This window comes from Dipteris shenzhenensis, chromosome 13 (assembly GCF_047967505.1).
Source record: "Dipteris shenzhenensis isolate YYH24624 ecotype China chromosome 13, Dip_SZ_1.0, whole genome shotgun sequence".
NCBI lineage: Eukaryota > Viridiplantae > Streptophyta > Polypodiopsida > Gleicheniales > Dipteridaceae > Dipteris > Dipteris shenzhenensis.
The window spans coordinates 8,826,838-8,840,439 of NC_141608.1; the positions used below are offsets into that span (position 1 = coordinate 8,826,838).

The 13,602-nt window shown below is 42.5% G+C and overlaps 1 protein-coding gene across 1 annotated transcript in view; it reads left to right on the forward strand.

The window, feature by feature from the left end:
- Positions 1–2,289: 2,289 nt before the first annotated feature.
- The window catches only part of NDC1 (NAD(P)H dehydrogenase C1), a 73,756-nt gene continuing 62,443 nt past the window's right edge, over positions 2,290–13,602 (forward strand). Inside the window, exon 1 of the mRNA XM_087383652.1 lies at positions 2,290–2,428. Within this exon, the coding sequence (XP_087239778.1) occupies positions 2,389–2,428 (40 nt within the window). The 5' untranslated portion in view covers positions 2,290–2,388. The remainder of the gene's footprint in view (positions 2,429–13,602) is intronic.

The window sequence follows — 13,602 nt, forward strand, 5'->3', positions numbered from 1 at the left end:
TTTTATAGATAATAATAGTAGCAATAGCACTAATGCTATTGTTAAAAAGAGCCACCAAGCTCCAATATGCATGCATCTCAAATCAAAAAGGTGTCTACGGAGTGTATGTATGTGTCTACATTGTTAAAGAATGAAAATTTGAATATATAATTAGACATTGTAAGTCAAAGACATATTTTTGTATTTTTAAGTGTATATCCTAAAAAGATACCTACATTATCTTTTTATCATAGTATTCATATGTATTCTCATCTTTACCATTTTTTAGAACTATACCATTCATGATATGCACATGCATTATCCCTAGTATACATATTTTCCAACACAATCAATAGTAATGTGTGAATTATTTATCATTAGATTAAAAGCGGGATTGGAAATCCCCTTTCATACGGTTGGATGAAATATCATCAAGAATTAAGGTTGTGATGCATGGTTGAATAAGAAGCTGGGAAGAGACAAGTGATGTACCACTACAAAAGCAACATGGGACCCTTAAGTTGTGAAGGAGTCATGAATCCTTGAAAGAAAGAGTTATGTAAATTTTACTACAAAAGCAATAACACTTCTTAAATTAAGAGGGGGAAGAGATTTTGCTTATTTGATTCATTTTATCAACATCATTTTCTCACCAAAAGTAACAATCATTCATCAAAAAGTGACAATCATTTATCAAATACAAAAAAATGTGCTTGGGATGAGTAATATTACATTGAGTATTTCTTATTATATTTGGTACTATATCTCAATCCTCTTGAGGTATGGAAGGTTTTCATCAATGCATGATGAACATGATGCCATACGTTGCCTCTTATAGAGCTTGCTTGGTGTGCTCTTTTCCGTTGTAGGAATATGACAATCATCATCTTGTCTACCTAATATAAAGAGCTTGCTTGGTGTGCTCTTCTCCATTTTATGAATACAACAACCATAGAGAGATGGAAAATATTGTTGATATTTTCAAATATATCGACCAATCGAAACATCAAATCACCCCTTTAGCTATTTGAGAAGTTTGAGGATATCACTAGTCCTTGTCAACAGTGTATGTACACTAGTCCTTGGAAAAGATTGTTGATCATTTTCCAATATATCGACCAATCGAAACATCAAATCACCTTTTAAACTATTTGAGAAGGTTGAGGATATCACTAGTCCTTGTCAACAGGGTATGTACATTGAAACATAGAGCATCAAGCGATGTGGATTGCTCTACATTACTATAAGCCTTTCTTTGCTATAGCAAGCTATGATGCTTGCTAGCTAAGAAAGGTTTACTTGGATTGTTTGGTTGTCTCTATTTCAAATTCCACAATATTGTGGTTTACTTATGCATGAGAGCAATGGTAATACCTTATGCATTGCTCAATCAACCCACAATGTGGTAGTACTTGAAAAATGTTGGAATTATGTAATAAGCAGAGCTAAGGACAACACACCTTCATTGAAGCCTTAGTGAGGCTCAACACAAGACATCATTGCTATTAAAGCAAAGGCGCCCTATTCTTGCATTTTGCCTTCATTTGGGGCCATGGTGAAGCTCGTGTCGGACCTCATCTCTCTTTAAATAAAGGTTCCTCAATCATTGTTTTGTGTCATTTTTGTAAGAATTCACTTGAAGTTGTGGTTGCTATCGGACATTTGTAGGTTTCCAGAGTTTGAATTCCTCCGAATATCACTGAATTGTTAACTTATGTTTGTTTTGATTGATAGCTTTCTATAGGCTCAAGGAGTCAATCTTGTGCGTACTTCTCTCTGTGGAATATCTTAGACTTTTGTTTTGAAGCAACATGCATGATGTTAGCACAATGGGAGTGGACTTTGTAAGTTGTCTATTTGCTAGTTATCAGTTGTTTCCACTGATAGCTTGCCATGAGCACACCTTCTTCTTTAAGTTGTAATAGTCAATTTGATTGGTAGCTTGCCATGGGCACACTTTGTTCTTCAATTTGTAGTAGCTCAACATGGACAAGTGAATGAAGTGATGGGTAAGTTATGGGGCTGGACAGGTCTTCACCTTGGTTTCTCTAGAAGGCAGGTTTCCCACATAGGTGGACAAGTGAACTGAGTATCTCCATCCGAACGAGTATTCCATTCACACACGTCCATAGAGGCAGATTTGAATCCACAAAATTTTATTCTTTTTGAGCCTTGGGCGACATCTTGACACCGGACAAGATTTTGCATAGTGGATAAGCGAGCACTTTTTGACAGACAAATGGCATCCCGCCACAATAGCAAGATGCCCCTATAGTGCGGACACATTTGGTGTAGGAAAGGCTATAGTCACACATTCTTCAAAAGGTGAAAGGACTATCGTGGCCTCCATTGAAGCCAAAGATGGTGGCTTTCCTCCATGTCCGAGTTTCGAGTTAGATAGACTTGGCTATGGCTGCGCAGCCTCTCTTTCTCAGCTCCGCCTCTTTCAGTAAAGGTCCTTTCTTCTGCTCCCTTCATGCTTGGACAACTTTCATATTTTTGTTGTGATTGGACCCTCGTCTCGCATAACTAGATTTAAGTGTAGAAATTGAAATCTCTCTCTATTGGTCGTTGCGTGCATTTGAATTGGACATCATTCATCAGTGAGGAATGGAAATGCTTTCCTTGGGAACAAACGCCAAATGACCGCAGCCAGCCTTGCAAATTATATTAATGCTCTATCTTGGATTCGTGGGAATAAACTCCTGATTATATGATTATCCTCTCCTGCTTCTTCAACTGTGCATAGTGTTGAAGTAACAAGGAAAATTTTAAACGTTTACGTTGCGAAATCAGATCTACAGATCTGTAGGACATGCTCGCTTCATCTATTAGCAGATGGGTCATTTTGCTAGCGAATGTGTGAGAAAACTGAGAATACAAAGCTCGCACTTGGTGACAAAGATGGAGGGCATGCAGGAGAATACAAAGGATGGTAGCGTCAAATCATGCACATGATAGCGTATTCCACAGCTGGTGTTGAGGCAAGTCACCACTTGGTTGCCTTTGAGCGTAACCGACGGTTCCGATTTAAAATACAAGTACGAAAAGAGTAATTGGCCATAATCCATGGTCTTAAAATTGAGCACTCAACGTGCTCATCGATAATGGGATGCAACCTTGGCTTTGTAGCTTGACGAGTTTCCTGCGTTATGCGCAATGATTGGGAGTATCGTCTAACACAGCTCTCACAATGCTGTTTGGAACTTTAGAAAGTGTATATGTCCATATGGAGCCTCTGACTGTTGGCCCACCCCTTGGGGCTATCGCCACCTGATGGCATATGTCAACAAGCTTCTTACAGAGTTGTGAAACCTGCTGACTAAGCTGTAGATGTATTTGTCTTTCAGCCTTTCTCATACAGTGGTGGGGACGGAGTGTGCTGTGGTTGCGACGGATAAAGTAGGGATAGGGAGGAGAACTTGGTTCTAGTTGTAGCGCAAATGTTCAACCACGCTGTACGCCACGGCTTCCCACCATTGTACTGATACACAAAGTAGGGGACCCCATGGACACTGTGTACTACCTCACTCTTATGATTGGCACACTTTGACCAAGATTTACGGGGGTCAATAATAGAGAGGGAGATTAGTGGCTACACAGAGACACATGGGTGGTGGGCTCTAGGACGGGTAGGATTCTGGAGACAGCAGTCCACCCTAGTGTGAAGAGAGTGGGAGAGAAGGAAGGAGTCTCACTTGCGGCTTTCTCACATACACAATGGGAAAATACACACAAAGGTGGAGGCTGAAAACAGTTTTCATCTTCTTAGTTGTGAAAGCCAAAAGAACTCTCTAAGTACAAAAGGAATAGGTGCTATGTGGGTCTCAAACCAAACTCAGCTAACTAAGGTGGCATACTAACTGAGTCACTAACTAGAGTACATAAGGATAGCTGTCATCCAGCTATTATTCATGGGCGGTGTACCAACTGCATCTACAGCTAACAAGTCGGTGACATAAATGCACAACGGTCACCCTGGCATATCACGAGTGGAGCTCGATATCTCAACACTCTCCCTCGAGCCGAATCCGAATTCCTGCACACCAAGCAGTTCTTTGAACTTGCGCAGCTTCTCTGCGTCCAATGCCTTCGTGAATATGTCAGCTATCTGATCCTCTGTGCTGACATAAACTAGATCAATAAAACCTACTAGAACCTTCTTCCGCACATAGTGATAATGCACCTCAATGTGCTTTACTCTAGCATGATAGACTGGGTTATTTGCCAAGTGTATACTGCTCATGTTGTCACAATAAATGACAACTAGCCCATCTGTAGACTGATGCATATCATAAAGTAGCTTATGCAACCAAGTTACCTCACATGCAGCCATTGCTGCACCCCTGTACTTAGCCTCTGTGCTCGACAAGGCAACTGTAGGCTGTTTCTTGCTGCTTCAAGTGATTGCAGCACTCCCAAAAGAGAACACATATCCACTGGTAGATCATTTATCAGAAATACTACCAGCCGAATCAGCATCAGTGTATCCATGCAACTGTATGTGAACCCGAGTCTCATAAAATAGTCCATATTGCAATGTGGACTTTACATACCTCAGTATGTGTCTAGCCGCATTCAAATGCGGTTTCCTTGGAGCCTGCATAAAATTTGGCCTGGTAATAGTCATATAAATCAAACTTCTTACTATGCGTCTGTACATAGTAGGGTCTTCCAGAAGCTCACCTGCATTTGCGCTCAACTTCACATTCTGCTCCAAGGGAACTGAAATAGGCTTACAGCCTGTCATCCCATATTTGGACATCATGTTCAATCCATACTGCCTCTGCAAGAGCCGTATCCCACTTGTGGATCTAATCACCTCAATGCCCAAGAAGTAACGCAGCTCTCCCAAATTCTTCATCTCAAACTTATGCTTCAATAGCATTTTCACATGAAGAATATTTTCATCACTATCACATGTGATGATCAAATCATCAACATAAATGACAAGCAGCATAATGCCTTTCTCTGTTTTTCTCACATAAAGTGAGAAATCTACCTTGGAAATCTGAAAGCCAATAGTGACAAGATATTGTCCTATCTTGTCAGACCATGCTCTAGGTGCTTGCTTCAAGCCATACAAGGCTTTCTTCAACCTGCAAACAAACTCAGGATGAACATCATGAACATAACCTGGTGGCTGCTCGATATAGACCTCTTCTTGCAAATCACCATGCAAGAAAGCATTCTTTACATCCATCTGATGTAAAGACCATCCCTTTAATGCAGCCATAGCAATGATTGCTCTTATGGTTGCCATCCTTGCAACCGGGCTGAATGTTTCTTCATAATCAATGCCATATGTCTGTGCATACCCCTTGACAACTAATCTTGCTTTGTATCTATTCACAGAACCATTTGCATTGTGCTTCACCTTATAAATCCAGTTGCAGCCAATTGCATTCTTGTCTTTAGGCAAAGGCACCAATTCCCATGTAGCATTTGCTTCCAAGGCATCCATTTCTTCATCCATGGTTTTTCTTCCATTTTTCTTTTCCCATGGCTTGCTCAAAAGAAGTGGGTTCTGGTTCATGTATCACTTTGACCATATAGGCATAGTGAATGGTTGTAAATCCATCATATTTCAGCCTATCCACAGGATATCTAGCTCTGGTAGACCTGCGCAAAATAGGCTCACTACCAGGTGTTCTCAAAACATCCCTTGTCTTCCTTACTCCAGGTGTAACAACAGAAGGAGTACCCAACTCATTATCAAGGCTTTGTTCTGAGCCACTGGATTCACCATCCACATAAGAGTGACCTGCATTCACATCAACCATGGACTTATCTACTTTCTCTTTTCCTTTTCGTGATACTTGCATACCACTATCTGCATTGCTTTGAGGAGATCCTCCTGATCTCAATCTACCTGTCCATGGCGAAGTATGTGAACCACTGCTAGAGGACACTACAGGTACACCAATATTTTGTGATTGCTGCTGTGAATTCTGTGCAGCATTACCATTTTGTGCATCTACATCATCAATCACATTTATTGGTTTATACCAGCTGCTCATCTCATAAAAAATAACATCTCTGCTCACTGTAAACTTACGAGTAGAAGGGTTATAGCATCTATACCCTTTCTGCCTCAGAGAATAACCAATAAATATGCACATCTCAGCTTTTGGATCCAACTTGGATCTCAACTCATCTAGCACATGAACATAGGCAATGCAACAAAAAACTTTCAAATGAGAAATATCTTGTTTCCTACCAGTATACCTCTCCTCTGGCGTCATGCCATGTATTGCTGCAGTGGGAGTTCTATTCATTATGTAGACTGTTGTAGCAACTGCTTTAGCCCAATAATAATCTGGCATGTCTTTTTCGTTAAGCATGGCACGAGATACCTCTCCAATATGCGTGGTTTTCCTTTCTGCAAGTCCATTTTGCTGTGGGGTATGATTGCATGAATATTGCTGCTTTATGCCATGCTTCTGTAGGAAACTTGCAAACTCATTTGAGAGGTACTCTTCCCCTCCATTTGATCTTAGGCATTTTATTTGCAGGCCTGTTTCTTTTTCAACCATAGCTTTAAAAGCTTTGAAATGCCCAAACACTTCACTTTTCTTTTTCATAAAATACACCCAAACTTTTTTGCTGTAGTCATCAATAAAAGTGACAAAATAATGACAGCCTCTAATAGATGCAGCTTTAGTAGTCCACACATCAGAGTGGATTAATTCCAATGGCCTCTTACTCTCTTAAAACTATCTGTGAAAGAGCATTAGACGCCATTACAGAACACTGCAAAAATATTTTGTCACTGCAAAAAACACAACTTCTGTCTCACAAGGGCAAATCTGCAAAACTGACGAAAGTGGTATTTGACCACACAGTCACTTCCTAAGTGACGATTTTGCATCAACAGGCAATAAGAATGATTCTGTCACTCCCAATATCTCTGCGCACAGACATACGATGCAATTTCTGTGGCAACTTTTCACCGACCTGTAGAATAGTGGTCGCACAGCAAAAACATGACACTTTTCTGAGTGCCTGCGGAAAACTTTCGCCACCAAAACGGGCCCCGAAATGGCCTCGAATTAAAAAAAATAATGTCACCAAGGGCTTCGTCCTCTCCCGCAGCATATACTGCCCTCTCGTCACACCGCGAAGGGTGTCCCAATCTGAGACAGTGCACTCTTGCACTTTCCGGCTGTGCTACTTGCAGAGATTTGCTCTTAAACTCGAAAAAGGAAAGCAACACTGATCCTCTTACGAAGACACCGCGAACTTGGTTTGCTTTCTTGAGCTCCTGATCACGAACTGAGCTTTGATACCATGTGAAGAGAGTGGGAGAGAAGGAAGGAGTCTCACTTGCGGCTTTCTCACATACACAATGGGGGAATACACGCAAAGGTGGAGGCTGAAAACAGTTTTCCTCTTCTAAGTTGTGAAAGCCAAAAGAACTCTCAAGTACAAAAGGAATAGGTGAACCCTATATGTGGGTCTCAAACCAAACTCAGCTAACTAAGGTGGCATACTAACTGAGCCACTAACTAGAGTACATAAGGATAGCTGTCATCCAGCTATTATTCATGGGCGGTGTACCAACCGCATTTGCAGCTAACAAGTCGGTGACATAAATGCACAACGGTCACCCTGGCATATCACGAGTGGAGCATCACGAGTGGAGCTCGATATCTCAACACCTAGATCACATCTTCACCTTGTGTGCTATCATTGAGGAAGCGAAGTGGAGATCTTAGAAAGTCTACACTTGCTTTGTGGACTTTCGGAAGGCTTTTGACACTAGGCCACGATCAGGAGACTCTAGGAGATGCACATTCCAAAGGTCATGATAACAGGGGGTGATAAGCCTATATGAGTCTATCCAAGTGAGAGTTCGTGCCGAAGGAGGCCTATCGGCGGATTGGGTTGAGAACACGATCGAAGTGAAGCAAGGATGCCCTCTTTCACTGACTCTTTTTGGGCTCTACATTAATGAGACCACATTCTTTATTGACCGCCTCCTAGGCGAGGAATCATTGTTGGCTGATTTGATGATACGGATACTGTTATATGGGGATGACTGTTATGTGCATGGATTGGTATCCGACGTGTACTGGGTACACAAGACTAGCTCAAGTAGCCTGGGGAGGCTTAGGGCTAGGCATGCTTGATTCTCGGGTTGAGTGGCAAGGGTACGAACCAGTTAAGAGGCCCAGAGGTTCAGTTCTTAGTGAGCCGATGGGAGCAAGTCTTGTTCCCAGGTGCTAGGTCTGATCCTGGATTGAGTTGCGGATGCGCGCCTGCATCATAGCGTAGCCCAAGGCCCAGCAGCAGATCCTAAGCTTCACGGCGCCACCTGGTGGTATGGGACACCAGGCTGGTTAGGATCTGGTTGGGAGTTTGTGCCAGTAGCTCAACTTGTGGCTTGGAGGGGACATCTCCTGATTCGGGATCGCATCCCGTAGATGTCATGGTTGGGTGGTGAGTAGCCTGCTTAGATTCCTCACGTTTGGTGTGTTCTTGTGTTTGCTTGTAGCTCAGAGGTTTCAGGAGTGCTGGGGTCGTGTCAGTTGGTATTATAGCCAACTCCTGAGGTAGGAATCTCTGGATGAATTTTTCTCCAGGTATGCCCCAATTTTGAAATTCATGTTCATGCCCTGCAAGTGCTTGATTGGTTCATCGTTAAGGGTTGTGGTGCTGGATTGGGAAAGAAGGAAGGAGAGAGAGAGAGAAGGGTGAATGCAAAGGAAGCAGGGTGGAGAGGAAGAATGACCGAGAGAAAGATTGTTGATAGGGAAAGAGTTTCGGGGTGGATCGTTAGTTCTAGGGGATGGCGCAGGGAAGAAGTAGGAGCAAGATGCCGGAGGGAATGCCAGGAGCAAGGACGGGATGAAAGGCTGCGTGCATCCTTCGGGATGAGTACCTGGGGAGCCGGTGTTGATGGCGGAAGCGAGAAGTGGTGCGTAGCAGATGCCAGTCTCTCGGGACTGGTTTGGACGGGCTGGGAAAGCTACGTCCAATTTGGGCTGGGAAAGCTAAGAAAAGCAAAGGCTCTACTAAAAGTAGAGGTCTGCTTTTTAGGCGCAATACGGACCAGCCCCCCTCTCATCGCCTTCCAGTTCATCAACCTGCTACCTCTCTGCTTCATCGTTCTCCCTCCTGACACAATCTCCTGGCAGCTCGTTGCTTGCAGCCTGCTTTGGGATTCCATCTTCACTGCTGCCTACTCCTTTCCTCATGATTCCCTTTCCCTTCCCTTTGGCCTACAGAGTTTCCCTTACTCCACTTTCTTCATGGCTTATTCAGTAGACCCTGGGCTCGCTATGGGTGATCAAGATATGAACTACCCTGCAGATGATGGTGACCAAGGCCTCTACGATGATTTGATTACAAAGACTGCCTTTAGTGAATTCACCACTGCTCTCGATGAAAAGTTCGAGCGAGTTAATGTGAATCAAACGGGGTTGACAAAGCAACTCCAAGGGATTCAGACTTCACTCTCACTTTTGACTAGCACTGTTTAGGCGCTCACGCATGTGAATGCTTTGGCTTCAGTGTTAGGTCCAAATATCACTCCATATCCTTTTCTCGAAGATCAGAAGTCTCGTACCAAGGAGGTGGTTGACACTTGGTTGCAGAAGTGGCAAGTACACTTCGAGTTTCACCCTTATCCAGATGACAAGAAGATGCAGCTTGCAGCAGGGTATATGTTAGGGAAGGCTTTATTGTGGTGGAAGGAACTCCGACCCAAGCCAGTAACATGGATAGAATTCGAAGAGGTCTTCAGGAAAGAGTTTCTAAAGGAGGAAGATTACGATATCGTAGGCAAGCTCAAAGTCCTCGATATGTCCAAGCTGAATCTGACTTTTGAGGTTTATCTTTAGAGGTTTCGGGATTTGCAGACTAGAGCTACAAAGATAGATCAAGTGATCTTCTTAGGTTTCTTTGTGGATGGTTTGCCTGACTCGTACAAGCTTCAGATTAAGAACAAGTGTACCACTTTGCAAGAGGCCATGAACTATGCGTGCATCTATGATGATACCATGGCCAGCGCAAAGGTAAGCACCATTGCCGACACGAGTGGGAAGAACAAGAGGAAGTGCTTCCAGTCTACCACTGGTATCGGGGAGTCGAAGTCTATAGACAACGCCTCCAAGAAAAACTCGACTCAGACGAAGATTGGTCGTGCCCATTTCCTTTGCACATTGAAGTTAAAGAAAGAAGGACGTTGCTTCATATGTGAGGAGTGGGGCCACACTCATAATGATTGTCCTAAGCGCAAGAACCCGATGCAAGCGCCGGGACCGAAGCTCCATGCGGGTCCAGGTACCAAAGCTAAGGGAGCTAATCAAGTTTCGATGATAGGTATTTCTGTGAATGTCATTACCTGCCCACTTTCTTGTAATTGCACTTTTAATAATTCGTTATTTGGTTCCCATGATCTTTTTCGAGTTTATGGAGAAGTCAGTGACCAAAGAGTTCACATTCTCTTTGACCTGGGCAGCTCTCACGATTTTGTTAATCACAAACTTTTGCAGAGGATGGGGCTGTCTACGATACCTAGCGATCACACCTACGAGGTGCAGCTTCCAACTGGGAAGCAGTTTTGGGATCGCAAGATTGAAGCACTTTCTATCCGGATTTAAGACTACATAGTTGCTCTTACGTGCTATGTCATGCACTTGGAACATGTGGACTTGTTAATCGGAATAGAGTGGTTTAAAACCCACGATATTTGGATTGGATGGAAAGAGCATACACTCAAGGACACCCAATTTTATATTCAGTGTGATAATATTCCCTCTTCTCAGGGACCTATTGTATCTGCGATGCATCTTTGGAATATAATAAACACTTCTCATTATGATGTGTATCAATGTGTTTTGATTCCGCTTTCTTCATTTGTTGTCTCTGTTAATAACAAAAATGATTTAAGCGTGTTCGAACACCGTGAATTGAGAACGTTGTTGGATGATTTCATGGATATATTTCCTGCTCAACTGCCAGAAGGTTTGCCTCTAAAACAGGCAGTAGATCATCGCATAGATTTAGCACCTGGGGCTCAACCTATTAGTATTGCACCTTATAGGATGAACCAACTTGAAGAGGATGAGTTAGCTTCACAGCTACAAGATTATCTGAATATGGGCTATATTTGCCCGAGTAAATCACCTTGGGGAGCACCTGTCCTCTTAAGAATGAACAAAGAAAGTTCGTGGAGAATGTGTATAGATTATAAGACACCTTGGGGAGCACCTGTCCTCTTAAGAATGAACAAAGAAAGTTCGTGGAGAATGTGTATAGATTATAAGACAGCATAGGCTCTATGCCAAGATGAGTAAATGTGACTTCTTTATGAAGGAGATCATTTACTTAGGACACAAGATTTCTTCTGAAGGTATTAGCATTGATCTAGATCGTATCCAGAAGGTTTTGGAATGGCCTATCCCTCAGATTGTGAAACAACTTCGTTCTTTCCTAGGATTCACAGTTTTTCTACAAAAGTCTGTGCATGATTATTCACACATCACGGCATCCCTAACCAACATATTGAAAGGTCGTGGACACCGGTCTACCCAGCCGATCTCTTGGAATGATGCATTGAACACAGCTTTTGAAACCTTCAAGTTAAGTATTAAGGAAGCACCCGTTCTTGCATTACCCGATGCTACCTGGCCTTATGTTTTAGAGGCCGATGCGAGTGATTTTGCGATTGGGGCAGCTTTATTCCAAGAGGGCAGACCTATAGCTTTTGAGAGTAAGAAGCTAGACGACACCCAATATCGTTGGCCCACACTAGAAAAAGAACTCTATGCAGTTGTGTATGCTTTGAAGGTTTGGAGACACTACTTGTATGGTTCGAAGTTTCTTGTATTTATCGATCATCAGTCAATCAAGTATGTGTGTGACGGGTCTGAATTGAGAGGAAGAAAGACTAGATGGACAGAGTAGATTTTGATTTTGAAATACGTTATTGAAAGGGTTCGATGAAAAGTGTGGCGAATGCCTTAAGTCGAATCAAGTTTGCAAATGCTATGTCATTTACGGAAACATCCTCAGACCTATTTCAATCCTTGAGAGGGCTTTGCGCAACTGATAGTCATTTCAGTTCTTATTGGCAGAAAGTTCAGGTTGGGAGCTCCATGGTTGACCAGGACTCAGGGATTGTATCACCTACGGTACAGGCGGCAGGAGGTTAGTGGATGATTAGAAATAAAAAGATATGTGTGCCAGATGTTTTGGATCTTTGATCCAAGATTCTCTGGGAGTGTCATGACGCTCCTAGTGCACAACATCCAGGTATACATCAGACTTTGTCTCTTGTGAAACATACCTTTTATTGGCCTAAGGTGCGTGCATTTATTGAAAACTATGTTGTAGGTTGCCGGGTTTGTCAGGTTACTAAGACAGAACGCCTTAGAAGCGCGAATTTATTACAGAAGCGCGAATTTATTACAGCCATTGCAAATCCCAGGTAATAAATGGGAAAGTATTTCCATGGATTTTATTACGGGGTTGCCTAGAACGCGCAAGGGTCATGACTCCATTTGGGTCATAGTGGACCGATTGACAAAAATGGCTAGATTCTTATCTACTAGAACAACTATTTCAGTTGTTCAGCTGGCTCACGAGTTTGTGGACCACTTGTTTAAGTTGTATGGTTTGCCGTCTGACATAGTCATCGACAGGGACTGGAAGTTTACAAGTAACTTATGGACACTTGTTTTTGCGAAGTTGGAAACTACTCTAAGTATGAGTTCCTCAGATCATGCACAATCTGATGGCAGTACAGAGAAGGTCAACCAATTGGTTGAAGATATGCTTTGGACATATGTTTCTAAGAGACAATCTTCATGGGAAGATTATCTTCCTATGATAGAATTTGCTTATAACAGTGCAAAGCATTCGAGTACTGGTTACAATCCTTTTATGCTTATGTACGGGTTTCAACCTGAGTCACCAGTTATGGTTGGGTTAAAGGGAATCCAAAATGATGCTACAAAGACATTCTTGCAAGACATGCAAGAAACGTTGCAGTTTGTCAAGGAGTCTATCAAAAGTGCCCAAGATTGGGACAGATTTTATGCTAATAGACATCGCTCACCCAGAGAGTTCGTTGAAGGAACGATGGTATATTTGCGTATTCCCAAGGAATCCAAGAGCCTAAGTACTGGTTTGGTTCTGAAGTTATCCCCCAGATACTGTGGTCCTTTCAAGATTATTAAAAGAATTGGACCAGCTGCATATAAACTAGAATTGCCTCCTAATGTTAAACTACATCCAGTCTTTCATGTCAGCAGACTGAAAGAGTTACTGGGTGCCGATGATTAACTTGTTTCTCCTCAAGAAATAATAGAAGTTATAGATTTAACTTTTATTCCACACGAACCTAAGAGTATTCTTGAATTTTGTGAAAGACAGATTCGTAATAGAACTATCACGGAATACAAGATCAAGTGGAAGGATCGTGTTGAGGAGGATGCAACATGGGAGACAATATAGAACCTCCAGAGGACATTTCTGGGTTTTTTAGCGAACTCAAGAGTGAGTTCTTAGAGGAGGGGAAGTATGTCATGTGCACGGATTGGTATCCGACGTGTACGGGGTACACAATACTAGCTCAGGTAGCCTGGGGAGGCTTAGGGCTAGGCATGCTTGATT